Source organism: Dermacentor andersoni, chromosome 4 (genome assembly GCF_023375885.2).
Source record: "Dermacentor andersoni chromosome 4, qqDerAnde1_hic_scaffold, whole genome shotgun sequence".
Classification (NCBI taxonomy): domain Eukaryota; kingdom Metazoa; phylum Arthropoda; class Arachnida; order Ixodida; family Ixodidae; genus Dermacentor; species Dermacentor andersoni.
Window position 1 is genome coordinate 155,135,573 of NC_092817.1, and position 23,250 is coordinate 155,158,822.

General features: G+C 45.4%; 1 protein-coding gene across 1 annotated transcript; it reads right to left on the reverse strand.

Moving 5' to 3' along the window:
- Positions 1-3,750: 3,750 nt before the first annotated feature.
- On the reverse strand, positions 3,751-15,445 carry LOC129386559 (uncharacterized). The gene is made up of 3 exons (XM_072287552.1): positions 15,232-15,445; positions 7,896-8,021; positions 3,751-4,168 (listed from the first exon to the last, which is right to left on the reverse strand). The coding sequence occupies exons 1-3, from the start codon at positions 15,394-15,396 to the stop codon at positions 3,971-3,973; spliced, it is 489 nt and encodes a 162-aa protein (XP_072143653.1). The 5' UTR covers positions 15,397-15,445; the 3' UTR covers positions 3,751-3,970.
- Between the last annotated feature and the right edge of the window lie 7,805 nt (positions 15,446-23,250).

A 23,250-nucleotide genomic window follows, 5' to 3' on the forward strand; every position in this document is an offset into this window, starting at 1 on the left:
AGCGAACGTAGTGTGATGCCCACAAGGCTACTGGGAACAATTTCAGTTGCACTCTATTCGCGAAACCGGTTCCAATGAATCAATCAACAGCAGATTTAGGTGCATATAATCTAGATAGAGCAGTAACATCTGGCCGCAGCAAAAAGCCCCTAACTCATCCTGCTCATTCGCGGCACTGTGATATGCGTGTGCCACTCGCAAACCACTGACTTTGTAAGAAGGAACACCTAAGGAATGAAAAATTGCGTGGATTATTTCCAACAGGGATGGGCGGGTTAGTTGGTGGTCGATATTGGTATGCATCATGTAACCGCGCAAACAACAAAGGACAAAGAAGGAAACACACAGGACAGGTGAGCAGAAGAACAATTGTGCATTTTTTTAGAAGGACAACAATGCCAGAAATGGAAGGTTTCCTTAGCTACGATGGTTTAACTAATGGCTTGCCTTAACTTCAAGCGTGTAATTTTCAAGGCATGGTTACATGATTGTATGGAGCCAGCATATGTCGGTATTGGGCTTCTATTTAGTCCAACTTTTGTATGAGGAAAAACATACGATATATAGACGTGCAACATAAATGACTTGATATTCGCATTTGCACATATTTATTTTTAAAGAGCCACCCTAAGGAAACATCAAATTATATGCCACGGTATCATGTATTTTAATTGTAAAGGATTGCGAAGTGGCTTAGACAGGTGTCTTACTCACAAATACAGCTTCCACGTTGGTTGAACGCAACACTGATTTGGTGGTGACATCAAACCCATGAGGGAACATGCATTGTTACAAGTGAATGATTACTTACTGAGGCGTTAATTATTATCAAAATTTTGGAAAGGTCCTCTGATATATTTTTAAAAAAAAAACAAACCGAATGCGATTAGCAAATTTTTAGACCACTTAAATTCTCGGAATGAATATATTCCATCATCAGGCGACTATTTACCTTTCTCGTGAGGCAATAGCGCCAAATAAGCGTCAGTGAGGACCTACGACGTGATGGTGTCGATAGTCCACATACTGTTTACCAGCCTGAGGGATAAAGAACACTTTGTCAAAGCAATCCCCTACAACACCCTCATTCCCACCAGCGTCGGCTTTGTGAGGCTTGCTAGACGCACTAAATGTTTCCTAAATGGGAGGACCGCAAATGCGTAAATGCTCATCAGAGTGACTGTTTATACCTTCAGTCGTGCGCTATATTTCACAGTGTAGCAGTAAAACGCCCAAGTCGAAGTTACACACAACCCGGAATAAATTTTTATAACTTACGTCAGCGCTATCTGTGCGCTTCAATGTACGTTGTCACTTGTGTTATGCTCATCATCCCTCCCTGCTTACTTCTGGGCGGCATCTTGCTGCATCTCCGAAATAGGAAGACAGAGGCCGTCGACTACGAAGTCTCTTACAAAGATGACGGCAGATAACAATGGCCTTGTGATGGTTACCTTACGCTGCCATCGACGGATAGTGCACCCATTTGCGTATTCTTCGTGGTTGTGACCCAAAGCGTTCCTGGTGCAGCATTTTATAGGCTTTATCCGCATTTACAAGCACGGTAGGCTTTATCCGCATCTTTTATAAGCACGGTAAGCCAAGCGCATGCGTACACACATATGGATATTGCGAGATATTGAATTCAATACGAGATATTTTACTGAAAATTATCGATTTGCAAAGTTACATAGTCATTTGAAGCCAGAAGAACGAAGTTTAGGCGAATCTACGTACTGCCCATAAGTACCATGCCGAGTAAACCGCCTTGCTTTCACCTCCCAGCGATATCAGCGCCAGAGTTCCCTCTAGTAGCAGCTATACTGTGTGCAGGTAAATACTGCACGCAAACGGCGGAAGTAGCACTCCGATGCCTACGTCGTCCTGGTTTCCTGCAGTTCCCGTTGTTTCAGAACCAAGCTCCCGGAAGCATGTATCCTGGAACCCCATCATTGTGATACTCACCTTAAACGACCGCCAAATATGGACTGAGCGGAAGAAATTTCAATCTGTGCACTCGTTACGTTAATTTTAGCTACAGTGTGTCTCGACTTATGCCCTAGCTATCGACTGGACCGGCAGGCTGTACAACTATTATAAACACTTCATGCATGTTGAGGGTAAAAGACGTGCACGTATTTACTATATGTTTTTACTTTTACACGATATACCATGCTTGAGTATTTGGCAAGGATCACACATATTAGACGTTGACATTATTTGCACATAGTGCTCTTGAACTAGTCTTGCAATGCTGCCGACAAAAAAAATGTATTCGTGGATCTGTGTGAACTGGCGAACATTTTTGCGTAGATTCCTTGTACCAATAGAGACATAACGGCGAGATTGGTGAAGACGTAGTCATGGCTCTATTAGTGATAACGGAAGTGTGTCAAAGGCACAATTAGAACATCTGTACAAATACTATTATAGATGCAGTGGACCCCGGGAAATTGAAACTGGCTTAAATGGAAATGCCAGATAAAAAGAACTAATCTTCTTGTGAACTGCGGTCAAACGGAATCTTTACCGAAATACCATCCACTTTATCTACAGATGCAACAGGATAAGTCTGACAAAGATATCGAATAGTAGTACTATATAAAAAGACGAAAATCTATTCGGTGGGGCAGTCGCGAAAACGTAAAGTCAAATTAATGATGTAGAGAATATAATGCTGTTTAATCACACGGACTTCGCTAGGCAAGTAATAGTCAAGGAAAAAAGAGAGCAATGGATGCGATAGGACCTAGTAGGCAATAACTACTGCTTCGTTCACCACGTCAATAAGAGCCCCCTGACCATATCCTCGTTACCTGCTCTGAAGAGACAGTTTAAAATATTATAGGAGCAGCTTGTGGGGAAGGTCATCATTCCAATAACAAAGAAATATATATTTCTGTTATTGTGCATGTTACTGCTGCGGACCAGATGACAAAGATGCCTTTGAAAACATGGCGCTCTATTTTGAGTACGAGGAGTATGCAGCTATATTGGGAATCCTTCTATGCATGCTCCTAAAACTTGCGTGAAAGAAGCTGCAGTATTATACTCAGAGTCTCCTTGTTTAATCAGAATAATATAAAAAACGTTTGGGAACTTTGTGAATAAAAGTATTGTTGGTAATATTTATGCCCTCTGCCTGAAGAAAACTAAAGAAAACTAAAGATAAATGAGCACGTTTTCGGACTCTTGGAGTTCCGTTTAAGTGGAGTCTACTATGTAAACAAAAGGAACCCACAACAGCAGCACCAAAAAAGAAAGAAAGACAAGCGTGGACAATGTGTCCGCGGCCGTCCAGAGGGCATGTGAAAGAGCGGAGAGGCTTGGCCTCCCAGTACTGACATTGGAGAAGCCATAGTCTAGCCGCGAACACCAACGGGTCTCTGCCGGCTAGCCCCTGAGGACCTCAATAAAGTTCTTTGTCTGTCTGTCTCTCTTGCCCGTGCCCTCTTCGGCAATTTCGCATGCTGTTTCCCAGTGCACCTATTAGGTGAGAACGCACTCAAGTTGCGAAAAAAAGGCCCTTTTCCAAGCGTTGAAGTTTGATAACGGCCAGACACTAGGCCGCCAACGCACTTGTAGCTCGTCTACTCTTAGGTAGGTACCCGGCAGCAGCTCTAGGCTTCTTCCCTTAGACAAGGCGGTGGCTTTTCAATAAGGCCGTCGCTGGTTAAGCAAGGGGCTGGCAGAGATCATGCTACAATAAATATTTATAACGTCTTTATTGCAAATGCGAACTGCCACAAGTAACCGTGTGCAAGGCCGCCGGACATCCCGACCCATTAGAAAAACCGGTGGATTTTCTGCGTGCACCATGATGCCAAACCCCCATATCCCACATACGGACAGATTTTCCGCCACAACAATAGAAAGGACAGAAGAAGATGTAGAATATCACTTAATTTACTTACGCAGAATGCTTTTCTTTTTCTATGAGCATGAGCAGATAGCAACAATTGAGCGTATATTAATAGGTGACCGCCCGGCACTGTCCCTCCCTACCGGCAGACGTGTAATTATCAGCAAAGAACGCCGCCAGCTTCTTGAGCATGTAGAGCCGAGGGAATGGCCCGTAGCCGCAGGTACCATTGGGGTCCTCCAGCTGGATGTCCGCGGCGGCAAAAGTGTATTTCACGTTCGTCGCATTCGTCTTGGCTTTGCAGAGCTGCATTTAACATCCCCGAGACAACAACTCGTAAGAGGTCACTGTCTGTGTCAAGTCGAGTGCCTTATAGCTGAGCACGATAATAAATTACGTTACACATTTCCGAAAGAATTGCTTCACTTCTAAACCTGAGAAGTGGGTCCGCGACAGGAGCAAGTGCGTAATTGCAACGCTTTGCGATGGGAAGCATATGATATGATAGAGGATAAGAGCCATATATTCATAAAACTGCTCCGTAGGTATTGTTTTCATACTATCGGCCAAAGAGCCCTAATGGGTGTTCAACAGCATAGCAATGGCCGCCAAAGTGTGCAGTTACACAGAAAAATATTCAGAGGGCCAGCGAAGTTAGTAGCGCAGAACATTGTTTCAGTTGCACCAGCCAACACTATACAACACTATAACACTATACTATTGACAACACTATAATAGCAGCTAACTTCGTTGCAACATTTCAGTTCAATGCTATGCATGCACAGACGGATGATGACTCCGATTTTAGTTCTGACTCCATGAAAAAAAAATTTGCACATTCTTTTCTGATCGCAGAAAGCCTTGTGTCATTTGGCATCGCCGTAACACACACATTCATCTGCACCGCGGTTTGAAGCTTATTGAACACGTGCCAGACCGCCAACGTGGCCAGAGGCGACATCCTCGCCACGTGATACAGGTGACCAACGAGCCATCGGAGAACACTGCCTCGCGTATGGATTCAGTTCCTATGGCAGCGTGTCTGATAGTGTCCGCATTTTCATTATTTCATTTGCGCGACGGGCCCACTTTACCGATGTAGAAAGCGACCGTCGAGACGAACACAACACGTGGGAAGTAAACAATGAAATCTTCGCATGCATAATGGAATTACTTCCTTGAAGGCGTGCATTTCTCGTAGTGAAAGTATTTGGATGCCGGTTGTGGATGCACTGGGCAATTATGTAGAAAATTTAATTGCGCAGCGCATGTCGAAATCTATGCGAAGCGAAGCCTGAGTGAAGCAGTTACCTAAATTCTTGAGAGGTAACGGTGATGCGAACAATTATATGCTGACAGATGTACGCCCAGAAAAGCACGCCACGTGTCTAGCAACATTCAGGGATTCTCCAGCTCCTGCGTGATGGTCCGAACCGCCAATACTGGAAGACTGGCAAAGAATGAGGCCACACCGCCAGTGCCACATACTGAACGTTGAATCAAGGAAAGTGAATGAAATCAAATAATTTATCAAACAGAATTAACCATTTTCTTGACAGATCGGTGAGCTTTGGAGATATACGTGAGCTGAGATTGTTGTATGTTGTTGTAGGAAACGTACATGTTGTATGTAGGAGACGTACACATTAGAACATGCCAATTCTGGTGGATTACCCAAGAACTTTTAGGCGCATGCAGTGTGTGTAAATCAGAAAAAAAATTACGTCAAGGAATGTGATAAACATACTTCCCAATTTCAATAAGAGATTGGTGCGGTTTAAAGAGGCGTGGAAGCCCACGTATGTTCACATTTAATCTAGGAACAAATCCTTTGTTATGCAGAGCACGTGCTGGATATACGCCATCAGCTTACATTTTTTATAATCCGCTTCGTGCTTTCCATCGCATAACCTTTATATATATATATATATATATATAAACGAGAAGAAAGAGGGTTAAACGAGGGGCTCGATTTGTATGAATACGATAAAAGATACGATAAAAGAATGGAAATTAAAGTGGATGAAAAAACAACTTGCCGCAGGTTGTGGGTTCGGTTCCCGCCTACAGAAAGTTGTTTTTTGATCCACTTTAATTTCCATTATTTATCGGTTCTTTATTTCATTTAGTAAGCACAAGTAATCTTCCCTATGTTGTCCTTGGTGTCAGTGTTTGTTGGCTTCTTCTGATATGATCCTCTGATTTAACCCTCTTTCTTCTCGTTTATTACATAACGAGGGTCTCGAATCCTGCAACATTGATGCCTTCAGGTAGCATATGTGGGTTTATTGACCAGTTGCCTTCACCCAAAAAGATCGCGTTCTCGTGACGCCTGCGGCAAAAAGGACGTTCCACGTCCGCCGCCAAGGTCTGTGAGTGGTGGCGCTGGCTAACGCTCCCAGGGTTCTACTAGGACACACAAATATCCAAGAAAGTGGATGGGAACATAGCGCCGCGGTAGCTCAATTGGTAGAGCAATGCACGCGAAATGCAAAGGTTGTGGGTTCGGTTCCCACCTGCGGCAAGTTGTTTATTCATCCACTTTATATTCCATTAATTTATCGTTTCTTTATTTCATTTATTAAGCAGAAGTAATTTTCCCTATGTTGTCCTTGGTGTCAGAGTTTGTTGACTTCTTCTGATATGATTATATATGAGAAGAAAGTGGTTGAACCAAGGGGCCCAATTTTTGCTAATCACATCATAAGAAGCCATCAAACGAAGACACCAAAGACAACATATGGGAAATTACTTGTACTTAGTATGTGAATTAAACAAACACATATTTAAGGCCAACTAAGGTGCATGAAAGAGCCCCTTGACGCAGGTGGGGAACAGTCTTACGACTGGGCATTACGTGCATGATGGTCAAACCAACCGAGCTTTCCCATCAATTTTCTTGGGCATTTATGTTTTACCACTAAATATAACATCGGGAGAGTTAGCCAGCTGCGCCACTCGTAAAGCGAAGACGTCGGAGTGTTCCCCACCTAACGGCAAGTGAATTTTTTCATTCACTTTAACTGTCATTGTTTATTGTTTATTTAATCTAGTTATTGATTAATACTGCGTTTATTTTACCCTGCGTTGTCCTGGGCACCTTTGTTTGTTGGCTTCTTATGATATGATTAATAAAAGTCGGGCCCCTTGGTTAACCCCCTTTCTTCTCGTTCATCACAAAACGAGGGTCTGGAACCCGGTGACATTGATGCCTTCAGGTAGCATGCGTGGGTTTATTGACCAGTTGCCTTCACCCAAAAGGATCACGTACTCGCGACGCCAGGGGCAGAAAGGATGTTCCAAATCAGCCGCCAAGATTTCTGAGTGGCGGCTTGTGACTAACACTCCCAAGCTTAGTTCTAGTAGTAAAACGTAAATACCCAAGAAAGTGGAAGGAAAAACGGCTCCGCGGTAGCTTAGTTGGTCAGAGCATCGCTTGCATGATGCGAAGGCATGGGATCGTTCCACGCCTGAGGCAAGTTTTTGTTTAATCCACTGTAATTATGACTAATTCATCACTTATTTAATTCGATTACGAAGTGCAAGTAACTTCTCCTGTGGTATATATATATATATATATATATATATATATATATATATACATATGGCAAGACCACAGCTATGGTCAGGAAAGTCTGCAAGAGTTTCCCTATAAAGGATCATATTAATAGAAGAGGTCACTGGCGTAAATCTTTACCAAATTTCTCTTTTGCTATATGGAGAGGCAGTGTAGAACCACACGTATTTACACAACACATGACTCGTTCACTAGCCAACTAACAACTTCGCCTCTGTTTCAATTTGGTACTACCGTTATCACTCTTATATTCTATAATTATGTAATTAATAAGAACCTTTGCTTCAAACCTTAACAAGAAACAGGTGCACAGGGAATGAGTAATGTTCATTTTTACTGTCGCGTGATTGCCAGAAAATTGATAATTTTTCACACATTAATGCGAGCAGACATAATCTTGAAAATTGAACTCATTCTTAACATGCCTGCTGTTTGGGCATGATGGGCTTGTCTCACCTTGTTACGAAGGTTGCGAGGGCTGTCATAGGTGAAGACCAATCCTGCTGTGATGTCGTACGTAACGCGGGCTTGGAACACCCTGTCTTCGTAGAACGAGTTGTTGTAGGGAGGCCGCGAGCAGGCCTATTGTGGAAGGACGCAATGATTTGTGGAACTTGTGAGCACAGATCTGACAGCCCTAGCACAAAATCTGACATATCCTGTCTCATAGTTCTTTTTTGTTCCAACACAAATCACGTAATAACAAACAGGATTACTGAACAGGGGACACACGATGTTTTGATAGGGATCGTGCAATAAAATTCACACCACTCCCTAAAAAGCAGGAATCGACACTTCAAGTTGAGAACCGCATGCGCTCGGCTCAGATTTCACGCGCTAAGGCACTGCAGAGAACCGCGTAGATTTTGCACCTGATAACCGCGTCTTTCCGAGACGCAGGCGGCCCGCTATCAATTCGGATGCAAAATGATCGAGAATCGAAGTAGCCGCGCTAACACGCTCGGCTTTGTAAGTCGAGTGCGAAACGATCTTTGTTCCGCATGCTGGCACGAGCGTTGTGCGCAAGCGCACACGCGTTCCCGCGGAGCGGTTTTGTGGTTGTTGCGAGTGCATGGCGGTCTGAGCGTAAATGTTCAACTGAAACACTCTAATATATATGAGCGGAAAGGCGCAAGTCTGGAAGTTGCCCCGTTCTAGAATGCGGGCACAAGCCGTTGCCTGAGTTCTAACAGCGTTCCAAACTATATTCCCTAATATTCATGTTTTTCCCACAAAATAAAAAAGAAAGATTATAACAAAACGTAGCCCAATATATTGTATAAAGCGCACATATGTCCGGCGGTAATCAGCACTCTAATAATTCCAATTGTTAACCGTCTTTGCAAGTACCACATCACTAATCGGCAGAAGAGCAGCCCGCTCTCTCCATAAAGTTTGCAGCATGTGTCCGTAAAAGCGTTGTCGACAATTAAAAAAAAAATATATCGTTCTTTGTGAATTAGTACAAGCTTTCAGTGACGCGTGTTGCTCTTTAAGCAGTTTCTACCTCTTCCGTGGACCAATTCTGAAGACGGCGCAGAGTAGGCATAAGTGCAGCGTGGGATTCTGGATTTACCGGGTATGCATCGCAGGATATGTGCCCCTCATGTAAATATGCATGCGCGGCTGGAACCACTGGGTGACTGCGACGATTACTGCAACGATGACGATTAGAGTGTTGATGATTACGTATGATAAAATTCAAGCGATTCAACATCTAATTAACGTCGACCAAATGTGTCTCTACGCGCGGATCTCTCAATAAATCATGTGGTTCATACACCCCGATCTGACTTCATCACGTCGTACAAGGAGACGTTGTCTTTCATTGACTTCAACTAGACGGTCAATTGCGGTCTAACTTGTTCTTTTTTCTGAAATGAAAATAAATCCTGGGGTTTCAGGTACATGGTAAAATCTCGATCTCATTAATAAACTTCCCATAGCGGGGATAACACAATAATTTACGCAAATAAGGCGCTTTATCGTGCAACTAAATTGTAGTACAAGCGCGTTCTTGCGCTTCACCCTCGCTAAAATATGTGACCGCCGCGGTCAAGATAGCGCAGATGACAGCCCAGCAATGCAGAGACGTAGCCACTAGTAAATGGCGGTGGTTGTTCAATGTGGCGTCATGAGGACCACAATATCTAGTTCTATATTGTGGTCCTCATGAAGCCATACCTATGCAGATTGCTTGCAGATTATTGTTTTGGACGTCGTAACAGTATACTAGCCCTTAAAACGGCTCGCAGTGTCCACGACGGAAAATGAACACGAGCCTTACTTGTGACTGAGACTTTTTTCTGCGCTATCAATCAAACATAAGTGCACTACTCTTCGGAACAGAGAATGGAAATGCAGTCAGACACAAGGAAGTAAGTGCTGCAAGAAAAGTGCGCATAACGGCCTACCCAATAAAAGAGGGTAGTCCTCTTTTTTGGTGCAAGTCTGATTAAAAGCGAGGTGAGGTTTATGTCAGAGTAAGGAGCGTGAGGCTGCGGCATTATAGAATAATAGGCAACCCGTCTTTAATCCTTGCATGAATGGCCGCTACGCTGTGACACCCTTCGTAGTCTTCGAATCTGAAGTACTGTCTCCCTGAAGTGCTGTCTATCTGAAGCTCAGGGGAAGTATCATAAAGATAGCTTTTATGGTTTTACTACCATTGTTTATTTGGTATCCGCCCCTGTGTACGTCAAGATCCGTAGTTGCAATTCCAAAATCCATGATTAGCAAGTTACAAAGAAAGATGATTCAGGCCATAAGGAGCGGAAGGCAACACCAACAAATTGGCATTCCAGAATGCAACCTCTCATCCACTCTGCCGACGCTACAGCCGTGAAGGTTGATGATTTTAGAGAGTTCAATCGATGCAAACAGCGATCATAATTGGCTAACTCCCGCTCAGAGTCTCTGTGCTGGATCAATCTTATGTCTACGCCTTTGAAGACTTGCACACGGCCTTTATCACAGCCGCGTAGGAGGCCCTAATTTTTTTTTTTCAAGGCGTAATGAAAATGAGTGAGTGCGACGGCTTTGTCTTTGTTCTGGAGGTCTTCTTTCGCTGTGCTACTTGTCATGCTTACTGGTTGGGATAACAAGGAGACTAAGTATTGGAGCAGGCAAAACGTATATTTGGTAAATAGCAAAGAAGCACAGCCGTAAGAAACTAAAGTTGTCTCCTCGTGCATTTTTTTTCGTAGTAGAGATTTATGGCCATGCGCGAAGGCCCAGATGATTAAGAATGAGCCGAAAATTTCCATTAGGCCTCTGTGAAGCGCAACATCTGCAAACGAACATGGCTTTCACTTCGTTCAATTCTTCGGAGAGATTGCTCGCTATCATCTGGGAATGTTCAATCCAACAGTGACCGCAAAAATTAGTCTGTGTCTTACAGCACACCAAAAACAGTGTGAGCGTACCAGAGCCATAATAATATCGATAATATATATATATATATATATATATATATATATATATATATATAGACATACATATATAGATTTTACAGAAATTATCACTCCTGTGCGATCCCAAAGTCCATGGTTAGTGTGTTCCAATAAAGAAGATTCAGGCCGTGAGCACTTGAACGCAGAACACACACACACACACACACACACACACACACACACACACACACACACACACACACACACACACACACACACACACACACACACACACACACACACACACACACACACACACACACACACACACACACACACACACACACACACACACACACACACACACACACACACACACACACACACACACACACACACACACACACACTTATATATATATATTTTAGAACCGTCAAGAAACGAATTCTGAGGGGCCCGTTCTTTATTAGTCAGAAGCTAAGAAATTAAAGGTACCAAGGACAAGATAAAGCAAATTATGGGTACTTGTTAATTGAAATAAACGATCGCAATTGAATGGGAATGCAAGAAGGAAATAGCATTTTGGCGGCAGATGGCGTACGAACCCGCGTCTTCGCATTACCTGTGCCATGCTCTTATCATTTGAGCTACCGCGGCGCCGTTTTCCCATCTTGTATGTACGCCAGCTTGGCATACACGGCGAAGCAAATGCCGCTCTAGATAAACCCATCACCACAGAAAAAGTGAGACACGCTGTGATGTCTGCCACAAAGATCTACACGCCAGGCAAGGATGGCATCACCAACGCCATGATAAGGAACCTGGACGAAAACTCCATCAAACGATTTACCGAATTCGTATATAAACACTGGGAACGGGATACTATCCCGGACGACTGGGGACATATGGAAATAGTAATGATTCGGAAGTCCGGAAAGACTCCCTGCCTGGAAAACTTGCGACCCGTTTGGCTAACGTCCTGCTTGGGAAAAGTATACGAGAGAATTGTGCTTCAGAGGTTGGACACCCACCTGGAGGATAACGAGCTCATGCCAGATACTATGTTTGTATTCAGAAAATGCCTCTCAACGCAAGACATCCTCCCGAAGATTAAGGAGGAGGTATTTACTACCATTCCGAAATACGGAGAAAATATATTGCCTGCACTCGATCTTAAGGCCGCCTTCGACAATGTAAGCAATAGGGCTGTGCTGGAGGGTCTCAGCAACGTAGGTTGCGGGCAGGGAATGCACAACTACGTCAAAGCTTTCCTTAGTGACAGAACCCCCACAATTGGTACAGGAGACTTCAGGACTGACAACTTCAACATGCCCAAAAAGGGAACACCGCAAGGCTCTATGATATCCCCCACGCTTTTTAACATTGTTATGATCGGGTTAGCACGGAAGCTCGAAAAAATTGAAGGACTCAGGCATGCCATGTACGCCGACGATGTCACAATCTGGGTGACCAAGGAATCCTTAGGAGAAAAACAAGACATTCTGCAGAGCGCAGCAGATACAGTCCACGCATACACTGAACACTGCGGACTTACCTGCTCCCCGGGGAAATCCGAGCTGCTCAGAATCTGCAGAAGAGGATACAATCTGCAAAACTCCATAAACATCTTCATAGGGGGGAAGAAGATTCCGGAGGTATCAAGTTAAGATCCTTGGCATGTGAATACAAATCAACTGTCGTGTGGATCACACAATCAGAGAGTTGGCAAACACTACAGCTCAGATCACGAGGATGCTTGCAAGAATCTCAAACAGGCGACGAGGTATGAAGGAAGAGGTCACATGTAGCCTAATGCAGGCCCTCGTGGTCAGTAGGATTGTAAGCAGTGTCCCCTACCAAACACCGCTCGAGTAGGAAAAAGAACAATTAGAGGCAATCCCAAGGAAAGCTTACAAATGCGCTCTCAGACTGCGGGTCAACACCTCGACGGAGAAATTTGTTAAATTGGGCATAAACAACACAGTGCAAGAACACATTGAAGCTCACTTTCTCGCGCAGAAAATGAGACTCATGCTGACTCCAACGGCCAGGAACGCGCTGAAGATACTGGGCATGAGGGACGCTTGCAGAGAAATTAACAGCACGGAAAGCATACCTGAAGAGATTCGAGAGATCATTCAGATCAGCCCGATACCGAGAAACATGCACTCTAAAATACACAAGACCAGAAGAAAGGCAAGATCAGAAGCACACAACAAATATTTCGCCGGGAGAAAAGACGAGTTATACGTCGACGCGACCACATACAAAGAACATTCCGGGGCGGTAGTCAGCGTTATTGATCACCAGCTTAGAGAAATCAATTGCGCCTCGATCAAAGGCAACACTATTTAGAGGCTGTGGAAGCGGCAATTGCACTCGCCATCACTCAACAGGACGAAGAGGCCGCTACAGCAATACTTACGGACTCGCAAGAAGCGTGCAGAAGGTACAGCAGTGGACGCATATCCACTGCGGTCATCCGCATACTCAAGACGAGAAAAATCACCTTTTCGAGATGCTTCATTACGTGGACACCAGGTCATGAGACTGTGACAGGGAACCAGCGTGCCGAAGCCAAAGCCGGTGCAAACGCCAAACGGGGGGCGCACCACGACGGGGAACCGGACACAGTCACCAGACGCTATGGAGCAATTTTAGAAAACCACAGCCCTAAGGAGGATCTACCCACCTCCCCACAAAGACCTTAATAGAGAACAGGCGGTTGCCTGGTGTGAACTGCACACTAATACACACCGCAATCTGAGTCTGCTCAGCAAAATCTATCCGTCAACATATGACAATAAATGCTCACTATGCGGGGAACACGCAACACTTTACCTCGTTACATGGGCCTGCCAAAAACCAAAGGTTGCGCCAGTACACAAAACACCGACACCGGAACAGTGGGAGGCTGCGCTGTACTGCTTGAAGCTGATCGACAGAGCTAGCAAGATGGCAAAGGCCACAGGGGCCCTGGACTGAGGGCTCCACCTTCGCCGGTATACCTACTTTGGGAAAATAAAGTTTTTCATTCATTTATTCCCATCCCCTTTCCGGGGTATTTAGGTTTATCTACAATATCTAACCCTGGGACTGTTAGCCAGCCCCACCACTCACAAGCATTGGCGCCCGATGCGGAGAATCCTTTCTGCCGCAGGCGTTCCGTGTACACGAATTTTTTGGGGAAGCCAACTGGTTTATAAAACCGCACGTGCTACCTGAAGGCGTCAATGTTGCAGGATTCGAGACCGTCACTATGTAGCGAACGAGAAGAAAGGAAACCGAGGGGCCCGATTTGTATTAGTCATGTCATAAGAAGCGTAGCTCTAGTTCCAGTAGATAAACATAAATATCCATTTCATGGTTATATTGCGCTTAGTTTTACACTGGTAATTTGAAGTGAGAGACAGGACGTGGACGTACGTAGCGCAAACTACCAACTGTTAAATACTGTTAAAGAACGCGCTTATATACAAGGAGATATGGCGCGGGGGGGGATATAAAAAGATATCACAAGGTGACGACATGTGATCATAGTTCGGGCCAGGCATGCATCGTTCACTTGCACCCGTTCACCCTGGCACGTGAAAAAGTACGTGGAATGTGCTACTTCAGTGGTTTACCAAATTCCACTAGACTGCGGGAAAGTATACATTGGGCAGACTGGACGTTATCTAAATGATAGGTTACGGGTGCACAAATACACGTGCCACCTTCTTACAGCACCAAGCAATTTGGATGCACACTGCAAACAATGCAAATGCTCTCCGCTGCTAGAAAGCAACACAGTCATTGGCACACCAAAATAGAAAAACGGAGTGAGAATTATGGCAGGCGCTTGCGACAGTTAAAGAAAAAGAGATGTGCGTAAGCACTCCTTGCATCGCGCTTATCGAAGCTGAGGTCGAGTTTGCCAGGGTGAACGGGTGCAGGTGAACGATACATGCCTGGTCCGAACTATGATCACATGTCGTCACCACCTTGTCATATATTTTTATATATGCCCGCCCCTCCGCGCCATATCTCCTTGTATATAAGCGCGTTCTTTAAGAGTATTAAACAGTTGGTAGTTTGCGCTACGTACGTCCACGTCCTGTCCTTCGCTTAAAATTGTCAGTGTAAACCTAAGCGCGATATAACCATGAGCGTCCGCCAACTAGCCCCCTTTATTGGTTTAATAAATATCTCAGAAAGTGGATGCGGAAACGGCGCTACCTCATCTCATAAGGCAAGAGCGTCGCACGCCTAATGCGAAGACTTGTGTTCCTGCCCCACACGTGGTCAGTTGTTCTTTAATCGGCTTTCATTTATGATTTCGTTAATTTTATGATTGAACACAATTTCCCTTATGCTCTCCTTGCTATCTGTCAGTATTACGAACAGCAGTCTTTGCATACCCGGGAAATCTCGGTGATCTGATGCTCTCGCAGGAGCTTCCCTTGATTGCACGCGCCCCCGCATTTATTGCCGAGCGAATAGCCAGTGGGCCCCGTACTCGACATGTAACCATGATCACATGGTGCGTACCACCGACCAGCCATGCCCAGGGCCACAGCATACATCAGGGTCGGAGGCCAGTGGTGGTGGTGGGCTGCAAGAAGACTTATGCTGTTGCCCTGCAAAGTGAAAAAAATTCAGGGACGATTGCGATACTCCCTAATGCGAAATTTGAGCACAGCTCTATAAGTGTTTTCACTTAGCGATATGTTGGCCGGCGTGGACGATATGTGTCGTGCAGCACCTTACAAACGGGCTGTCTGTGGCATGACTGCCTCGCTAAGCTGGAGAACGTGAGAGCCCGCGCGGGGGTGACGCCTGGCTGCGATTCCCAGCCGCTGCCACCGCCGATAAACCTCGAAAACGATGCGTGCTACTCTGGCGCCATCTCATAGCCGTTGTCGTCGCGCTACGCTTTTCGTCTCACGCTTTCACCATAGCCTTCTCCGCTTTTGGCCTCATGCTTCCGCTGCACCCTCCTTTACGCTTTTCTCTTCCCCTCTTTCATCTGCGCTGAGCTACGCGTTAGCTCTTTCATCCATCACTGCGCTCGTTCGCTCGATTACACCGCCGACGCCGACGCTCGCCGCAGGAACGCGAGCCTCGGAGCTTGCGCTCTGAGAAAGCGAGGAAATATGTTTCAACAGAAGTGTTTGCTGGCCTAGTTGGTTCTTGCTGAAGGACATAATTGTGTCGCAAAGACGCATAGAAAAGAATGACCGGTATTACCAACTGATTTATTTTGGGTGCTGATCCAGGAATAAATGGAGAAATACACGCATTTGTTGGCTGTTCACAAACCCTAAATTCTCAGCTGTCAAACAATCTCATCTCTGACTAATAAAGCATAGGTGTTCTATCGCTGTTCCGGTTTGAGTATTTTATTTAATATTAAGCTTTCATAAGCTCCCGTGCTGTCTTATTGTTATTTATGCCAAGAATCTTAAGCTCCCGGAAATGTGGCTGACACATTGCGCAGGCAAACGTGCCACGCCCTCTTTCATTACATTTAGGACGTATTCCCTGGCTCATTCATATATACAGCGCGCCGTGTGTCCTACATTCAAAATTGACTTAGTATGTGCAAAATATTACGCGCGATTCACATACGGCTACACATTCGTTTCTTTTTTTACACTCGTAGACTGCACCGTCGTAATTCTTAAGCCGTGTCTCTCGTCTAAGATATGGTAAGCAACAGCAGCTACGTGTATTCATGAACTATGAGTTGCCGGATTAAATTTACTGCTACAAGTTGAGCTAATCACACAGCCGAAAACTCTAGCACTTGCTCCGCCACATTTCGGCCATGCTGAATCTTTACACAGGTACACGAGATGTAGCGTGCCTCAGCTCTTCCCTATTTCTTTTTTTTCCCCTTTAACTTGCTCTGATGGAATTCGGAATGTCGTAAGGCACGACAATAGTTAGCTCCCGGTTCCTATGGGCTCTCCTCAGCCTCAAATTCGGTTCGTACAACAATGGACCAGGACGCGTTGGCGAGACCGACGCGGCAGTATTTATGAAGATATTACGCATATTTCGTTGCGGAAAACCAAGCTTGTTTTTATGGCCATCTTAAGCAACCTACGCCCTACGTAAAAGCAGCACAGAAAAACCTGTGAAGTTTGCAGCATGTCACATGTGGCCCACAAGTTTTTTAAGTGAGGCCTGAGCTCACTCGCCAGTCTATTCTTCACGATAGTTACAAGATTAAATTATGTGGTTTTACGTGCCAAAACCACTTTCTGATTATGAGGCACGCCGTAGTGAAGGACTCCGGAAGTTTTGACCATCTGTGTTTCTTTAACGTGCACCAAAATCTACGTACACGAGTGTTTTGGCATTTCGCCTCCACCGAAATGCGGCCGCCGGTGCCGGGATTCGATCCCGCCACCTCGTGCTCAGTAGCCCAACACCATAGCCACTGAGCAACCACGGCGGGTCACGATAGTGGTGAGAACTCGATCCTCACGCATGGGTGCCGGCATTAGGCAAGAGGCATCTCTATATTTAATATAAGTATCATGCGCTAGCAGGCGGGCGATACTGCCCCTCTTATTGAACTTTTGTTTTTATTTTTTTCAGCAAAAGGCTTCAAGCACTCCGCCCCTAATAATAATAATAATATTAATAAGAATAAGAATAAATGAAACGAATAATTCAAGATGCATTGTTGCAAGTGAACGGGTATTCTGTAATCGTTTGTGATCAGCAGATGGGCTCTTGAACAGGAGGCATTGCCATATATGCAAAGGACAAAATATATGTACAACTATACACCCTGACTCGCAAGAGGGCAATGCAACCGACTGTGGGGATGTCTGTGCCGTACAAATGAAAGTCGGAATTGTGATATCTGCTGGGTATATATCTCCAGGCACAACCAAGTGTGATATCGAGAAGTTCATGACCACGCACTTTGCACGGCTTAGCCATGATAAAACTATACACGTGATCATCGTATGAGACTTCAATGCGCACTTTTCAAAAGCATTCAAGAAACGTTTCACTCAGTTTATGCTAGAAGAGCCTGATTTTTGGTGCCACATCATTACAAGTAGCTCAACCACTCAAGAACGGTCTTCTACACATCCATCTTTCGTCAAGATTCTCTCTTACATTATAACCAAACGAATCAGTGTACATCAAAGTAATCACAAAGGTATCGCCACTACCACTAAAAATGTTAATATAGATTCATGTACCCTTGTATAAGCGTATGTGATGGGCTACAGCTTCGCTCGTCATCCACTTTTACAGAGGGGAATGGCTCGTAATTTTTTTGGGGCTGTCAGGTATTCCACATATTGCGTATCAATCCAATTTTTCCCAGCTATTATTATAGCCTTCGCTGATTTGTTATCGCGTTGCGTGACACGTGTATGTAAAGTAACGGATTTAGAAACAACATTTTTATATTGATATTGCATATGAGGTTTTGTAGGCGCCACTAGAATTTGCCGCTTTCACCAATGTACTCGTAATCGTAGTACGCACAGGGCATGTTCTATGACACGCATGGGAACGTTCCTTTCTCATTTTGTCCTGGTCACTGCTCCGCTGGTGGCGTAAAATATAGGAATGAACGTGGATCAGTTGCACATTGTAGCGGCGCAGGTCACGGGTAAGATGTTCTTGTAGTGCTATGGGGCGACGTGGCGCTGCATTTCAGCGGTACCACGTAGATCGGTGGACGTGAAACACAATGCTGGAATACGAGCCGAAATACGCTATATTCGACAGCACTATTGGACAGAGGTTTCGTGTCGCGTTTTTATACGAAAACACGTCTTTCATGAATTATATGAGTAAGGCTTCGCGACTGTGATGTTTGAGTCGTACATCCGATATAGCAGAAAATGAAGTAGACGGGTGCGTGTGACTAACAGAAGCTCTCGAGAAGAAAAAAGGCCAGGCGGCTCGGTTGGATGTCTTGTGCAGGGGCCACTTCTCAAGGAATATTTAGGTGTTTCATTGGCCCATGCGGCATGGCCTTGTCTGCTGCCTTGTCCTGTCGCTGGTGGCGGCTCGGGAATGTGCCACTAATGCTCTCAACCCAACTGTCTGACCTGCCTGGGCCTGGTCCTTCAAACTGGCCCGATGATATCGTGTGACTGAGCTTCTTTGGGGGTTTATTGGGTGCTGCCTTCTAGGACTATCTAGCAAATGGTCCTAACCTGATGACGTTCTCTTGCTACGTGCCCTAAAAGGCGGTAAAGAATGCAAATGGAGCGTTTGTAAGTTGCACTTTGAGGACTTCAGCGACGTGCATACTTTTCACTGGCCAAATAGGGGCTAAATGCTGCAAAAATTGGCAGTCACGGATTACAAACATGAAGTAGGAAGCCAGGTCAGCAACCACATAAACCTGGTAAACAGAAGGCGGAACAAAGTCGGTGAGCGACTGCATGGTTCCGTAACAGCGATCAGGTGCCAATGAAGATATCGACGAGTTGAGTAAGAATAGCCGATGTTAGCTGGCGACTTGATTACGAACAAAATACTTAAACTGGTGCTGCAATACAGTGTCATCAGAGCAAACGGCTAAGCCAGACAGCGAAACGGCCTGTGGAGATGGCGCTGAGAAGCAGCGAAGTGTTGCTTGCATAAATCAGCGATGCTTCGGCAGAGCCTCATCACTATAGATAATGTTGTGGCATTTTACAGAAAGCCGATTAGGAAATCGAATAAATATGACCAGCCTTATTGTAAGTTTTGCTTTCACAGGTCAACATTTGTCCAGAAACTAAACGCAACTCTCGGAGACTCGCTCAAAAAATTTAATTTTTGCTTATGTCTCACTCGCACTCAGACTCACCACAATTGTGCTCAACCACGTTCGCTCAGTTTCAAACGGACCAAAATTATTCTCAAGCAGGTAGAATTGGGCTATGGCTGACCATAATTTTACTCGATCGCGCTCCCTCTAACGCTCATCGAACATCGACTAGGACTAATCCGAACATGCGTCGGTATATGTGTGAGAAACTCGGCTCAGGAGTCAGGTTGTCAAGACATGCAGGTAATTATCATCCATTCTACAGTTTGTGAAAACCACAATTCTGCAATGCGCCATTGTACAATGTTCTACGCAAAGCTTGTGATTCAAGATAGGTTCCACCCCTTTCGCGGAGTTGGTCCTAAACGTAATCCACGTCGGGAGACTATGATCATTGGTGAGCTATGACGTGACTGACTTCAGCCGTTTCCTTGTGCGATTTCAATGTGCCTTCACGTCGATCGCAGTCACTCACTCGTTAGAAGAAATACGTGGTGGTAATAGTGTTGCTGGGATAGTCGCTTCATACTATATTACGGAGCATAAAAAATATAGCATCTTAGCGCAAATCGACATAGGAAACGGGCAGGCAGCGTACAGCCTTCTGTTGGAAGCATGACACAGTGGGAGGGGGAGTTTTACTTCGGCAGCAACTGGTTATGGGATGGCCGCGCGGGCTTTATCTTGAAAACGATCTGCTTTGGAGGTGCAGTCTAGGTGGGCTGACGGCTCGTAGTTTTTCGTGCGCTATGTTTTGCCCGCTCAAGTTGCAGTCAAGCGATAGACAAACCGATAGACCCTCGCTGCTGCTGCCACGTTGTCTCACGCCCGCGTTTTGACAGCGAGGGCCAGCGGTCATTGAGTGTGATCTGTTCCTGCGGGCGCTGGCATCATGCTTGTTAATTTAGCCAGTTAGTGAACATTCACAAGTTTATACGTACTATAAAACTGCTACCCTTACTTCGCGGATCTGTCTACAAATTTTCTATCGGAATCGGTGCTTCGTCTTACGGACGAAACTGCGACGTTTTCCAGCGAAACTGTGTACCTCTACCGTCCAAGCAAATTTTTGTATCGTTGGCGTGGTAAGCAAGAAACTCCCCATAAGCTGGCCAATTCCGGATATAGTGGAATGCGGGGCGAACCCGCCACGTAGGTGGAGCAGGCGTTAAGCACTTCCCATACGTGTGCAGATCCGGAAGATAGTGCAATGCCGGGCCGACCCGCGGCGGAGGTGAAGCAGTCATTAAGCACTCCCCATACCTGGGCCGATCCCGAAGATAGTGCAACACCGGCCCGACCGGTGGAGGAGGTGAACCAGGCGTTAAGTACTCCCCATACGCGGCCGGTCCCAAAGATAGCGCAATGCCGGGCCTACTCGGTGCGGAGGTGAAGCAGTCGTTTTGCACTCCCCTTACGTGGGCCGATCCCGAAGATATTGCAATACCGACCCGACCCGCGGCAGAGGTGAAGCAGGCGTTAAGCACTGCCCATAAGTGGGCTGATCCCGAAGATTGTGCAGTGCCGGGGTGACCCACGGCGGAGGTGCAGTTCGTCTTTAAGGGGCCCACATACACAGGTTCACCTGGTGATCCTTGTTCACAGATTGGAAGGGGACTTAGTTTTTTTACTGATACACGTTTACATTTGCATATGTTAGCCTGTTTATGGAAAACTTGTTTGGTAGTTAAGAGGATGCCTTTATTCTCCAGCATATGCTAGCTTTTGCCAGCGTCTGTGTATAAGCAGCGATGGTAGATGAGGACGTGGTATGCGCGTTTTAACACTTTGAATTAAAATCGATGATTTGTCATATACCTGAACTCACATAATAATAAAGTGCGGACGGAGCTAAAAGCTTTTGAACATTGTGATGTACTCAATAATCTATTTGTTTTCTTTCCAACCGTTTTCTTTCAATAGTAATATCTACCACCAACAAAATGCCATAATGAGCACACAATTTTTTCGACCTTGTTAGTAAAATTTTCGTAGTTCCGTGGCTTGTCGCTTTAGATCAGAAATTCTATCGATGTGTGCGGCATTCACAGAATTCCAGTTAAATATACTTTGCACTTGATCGCCCAATGTTTACCTCATATTATTATTATTTATCACAATAGGAAAATTTCCACGTATAGTGTGCGAGAATCGCTGTATTATACAAGATAGGCAAGAGAAACATTGTTTCCCACTACCAGCGTATTTTCATCTTGTCTCCGTATTTTTTTAGAAAGCCTAAATAAAGTTTCACTTGAACGTTTTACATCCCTGGTTCACCTTCGTAAGATTTTCAATCTACTGCAATATGGCTTTGAAAAACACGTCAGTCTAAAGAGTCTGCGCTTCTTTTACCGAGCGGATATATACTTTATAATGAAGGTTCACAGAACACATCACAGGCGTGAATAAACACAAGCTGGGCGATGCGACAGTCCAGGCTTGGTGGAAAAGAGTATCCCGCTCATCCCACTTGGTTGCGTTGGTGAAGCGGCTTAGCACGGTGCATCATCGTCGCTAACCGTGCATCTTCTCTGCTACATCTCTTTTCCCCTCTCCTAAGATGGAGCCACACAGGCCTTTTAAGGCGTTGTCAGGACAAGCGGTTCGCAGTTAGACTTGAGATGATCAATGCTCACAGTTTCACTACCAGGGCTGCAAACGTACTGCAAGGTGTGAGATGTTCGATTATATAATTCAGCGGAGAAATTCACTTTCCGTTGCGGTACGGACGATGGTATTTGGGAACAAGCTTCGAGGAGAGACGTGGCGTGGGTATTACAGAACTAAACGAGAGAGTCGGGCGAAGACTGGTGGTAGGCCGCCCGTCGCCATGACGAAGTTTCTCCTGCGCCTGGCTTTGTTCGGCGAGGGTGCGAGTAAGTTGCCGTCCTTCTCGTGCATATCAGGCGGCTTCCGAATGCGGTGTGATTTCAAATGAGTCGGGACGGCGAGGAAAGATGGTGCCAATAGGAGTTGAAGTTCACCGGCCAGTGAGTAAAAAGAAAGTGGAAAAACCTGTCGGTGTTTGTGGTGCAATGTTGTAGGCGTATGTGGCGAAGGGAAGGACAATGTCGCAGTTGGTCTGTTTAGAGGCGAGATCCATCGAACGCATTCCGCCAAGAGGTCAATTGAAGCGCTCTACCAATTGTAGTAATTGGTTTGCCGGTGATATGCAGATGTACATCAGTGAACAACATGGCATTCAACGAGAAATTCTTGAATGACATCTGGTAGGAACACATGGTCCCAGTAACTAAGTAGTTTGCGGTATGCACCGCAACGCAGCAGGACGCGTTGATGTAGGAAGGAGGCAATGTCCTGAGCTGTTGCAGCTGGCACAGGGACTCTTTCTTCGTACTTGGTGAGATGGCCTGTGGCCCCATTAAATGAGTGGTTTCCAGCAGCTCTTTATGACAGTCGTGCGTAAAGATGTGTCGCATTCCGTTCAAATGGTCGCGAGGGGTACGAGGAGCACCAATGGTTCATAGGCAAGACAAGGAGCAGGCATGTGGCGTTGACAGTAAGAGTAAGAGCCTATTCTACTTCAGTGCAAAAGTGTAAATTTCACGCCAATAAGGTGAAAGAAGTAGACTGCTTGAAGTTTTGAAATGCCTTTTGTGTACACACTGAGGAT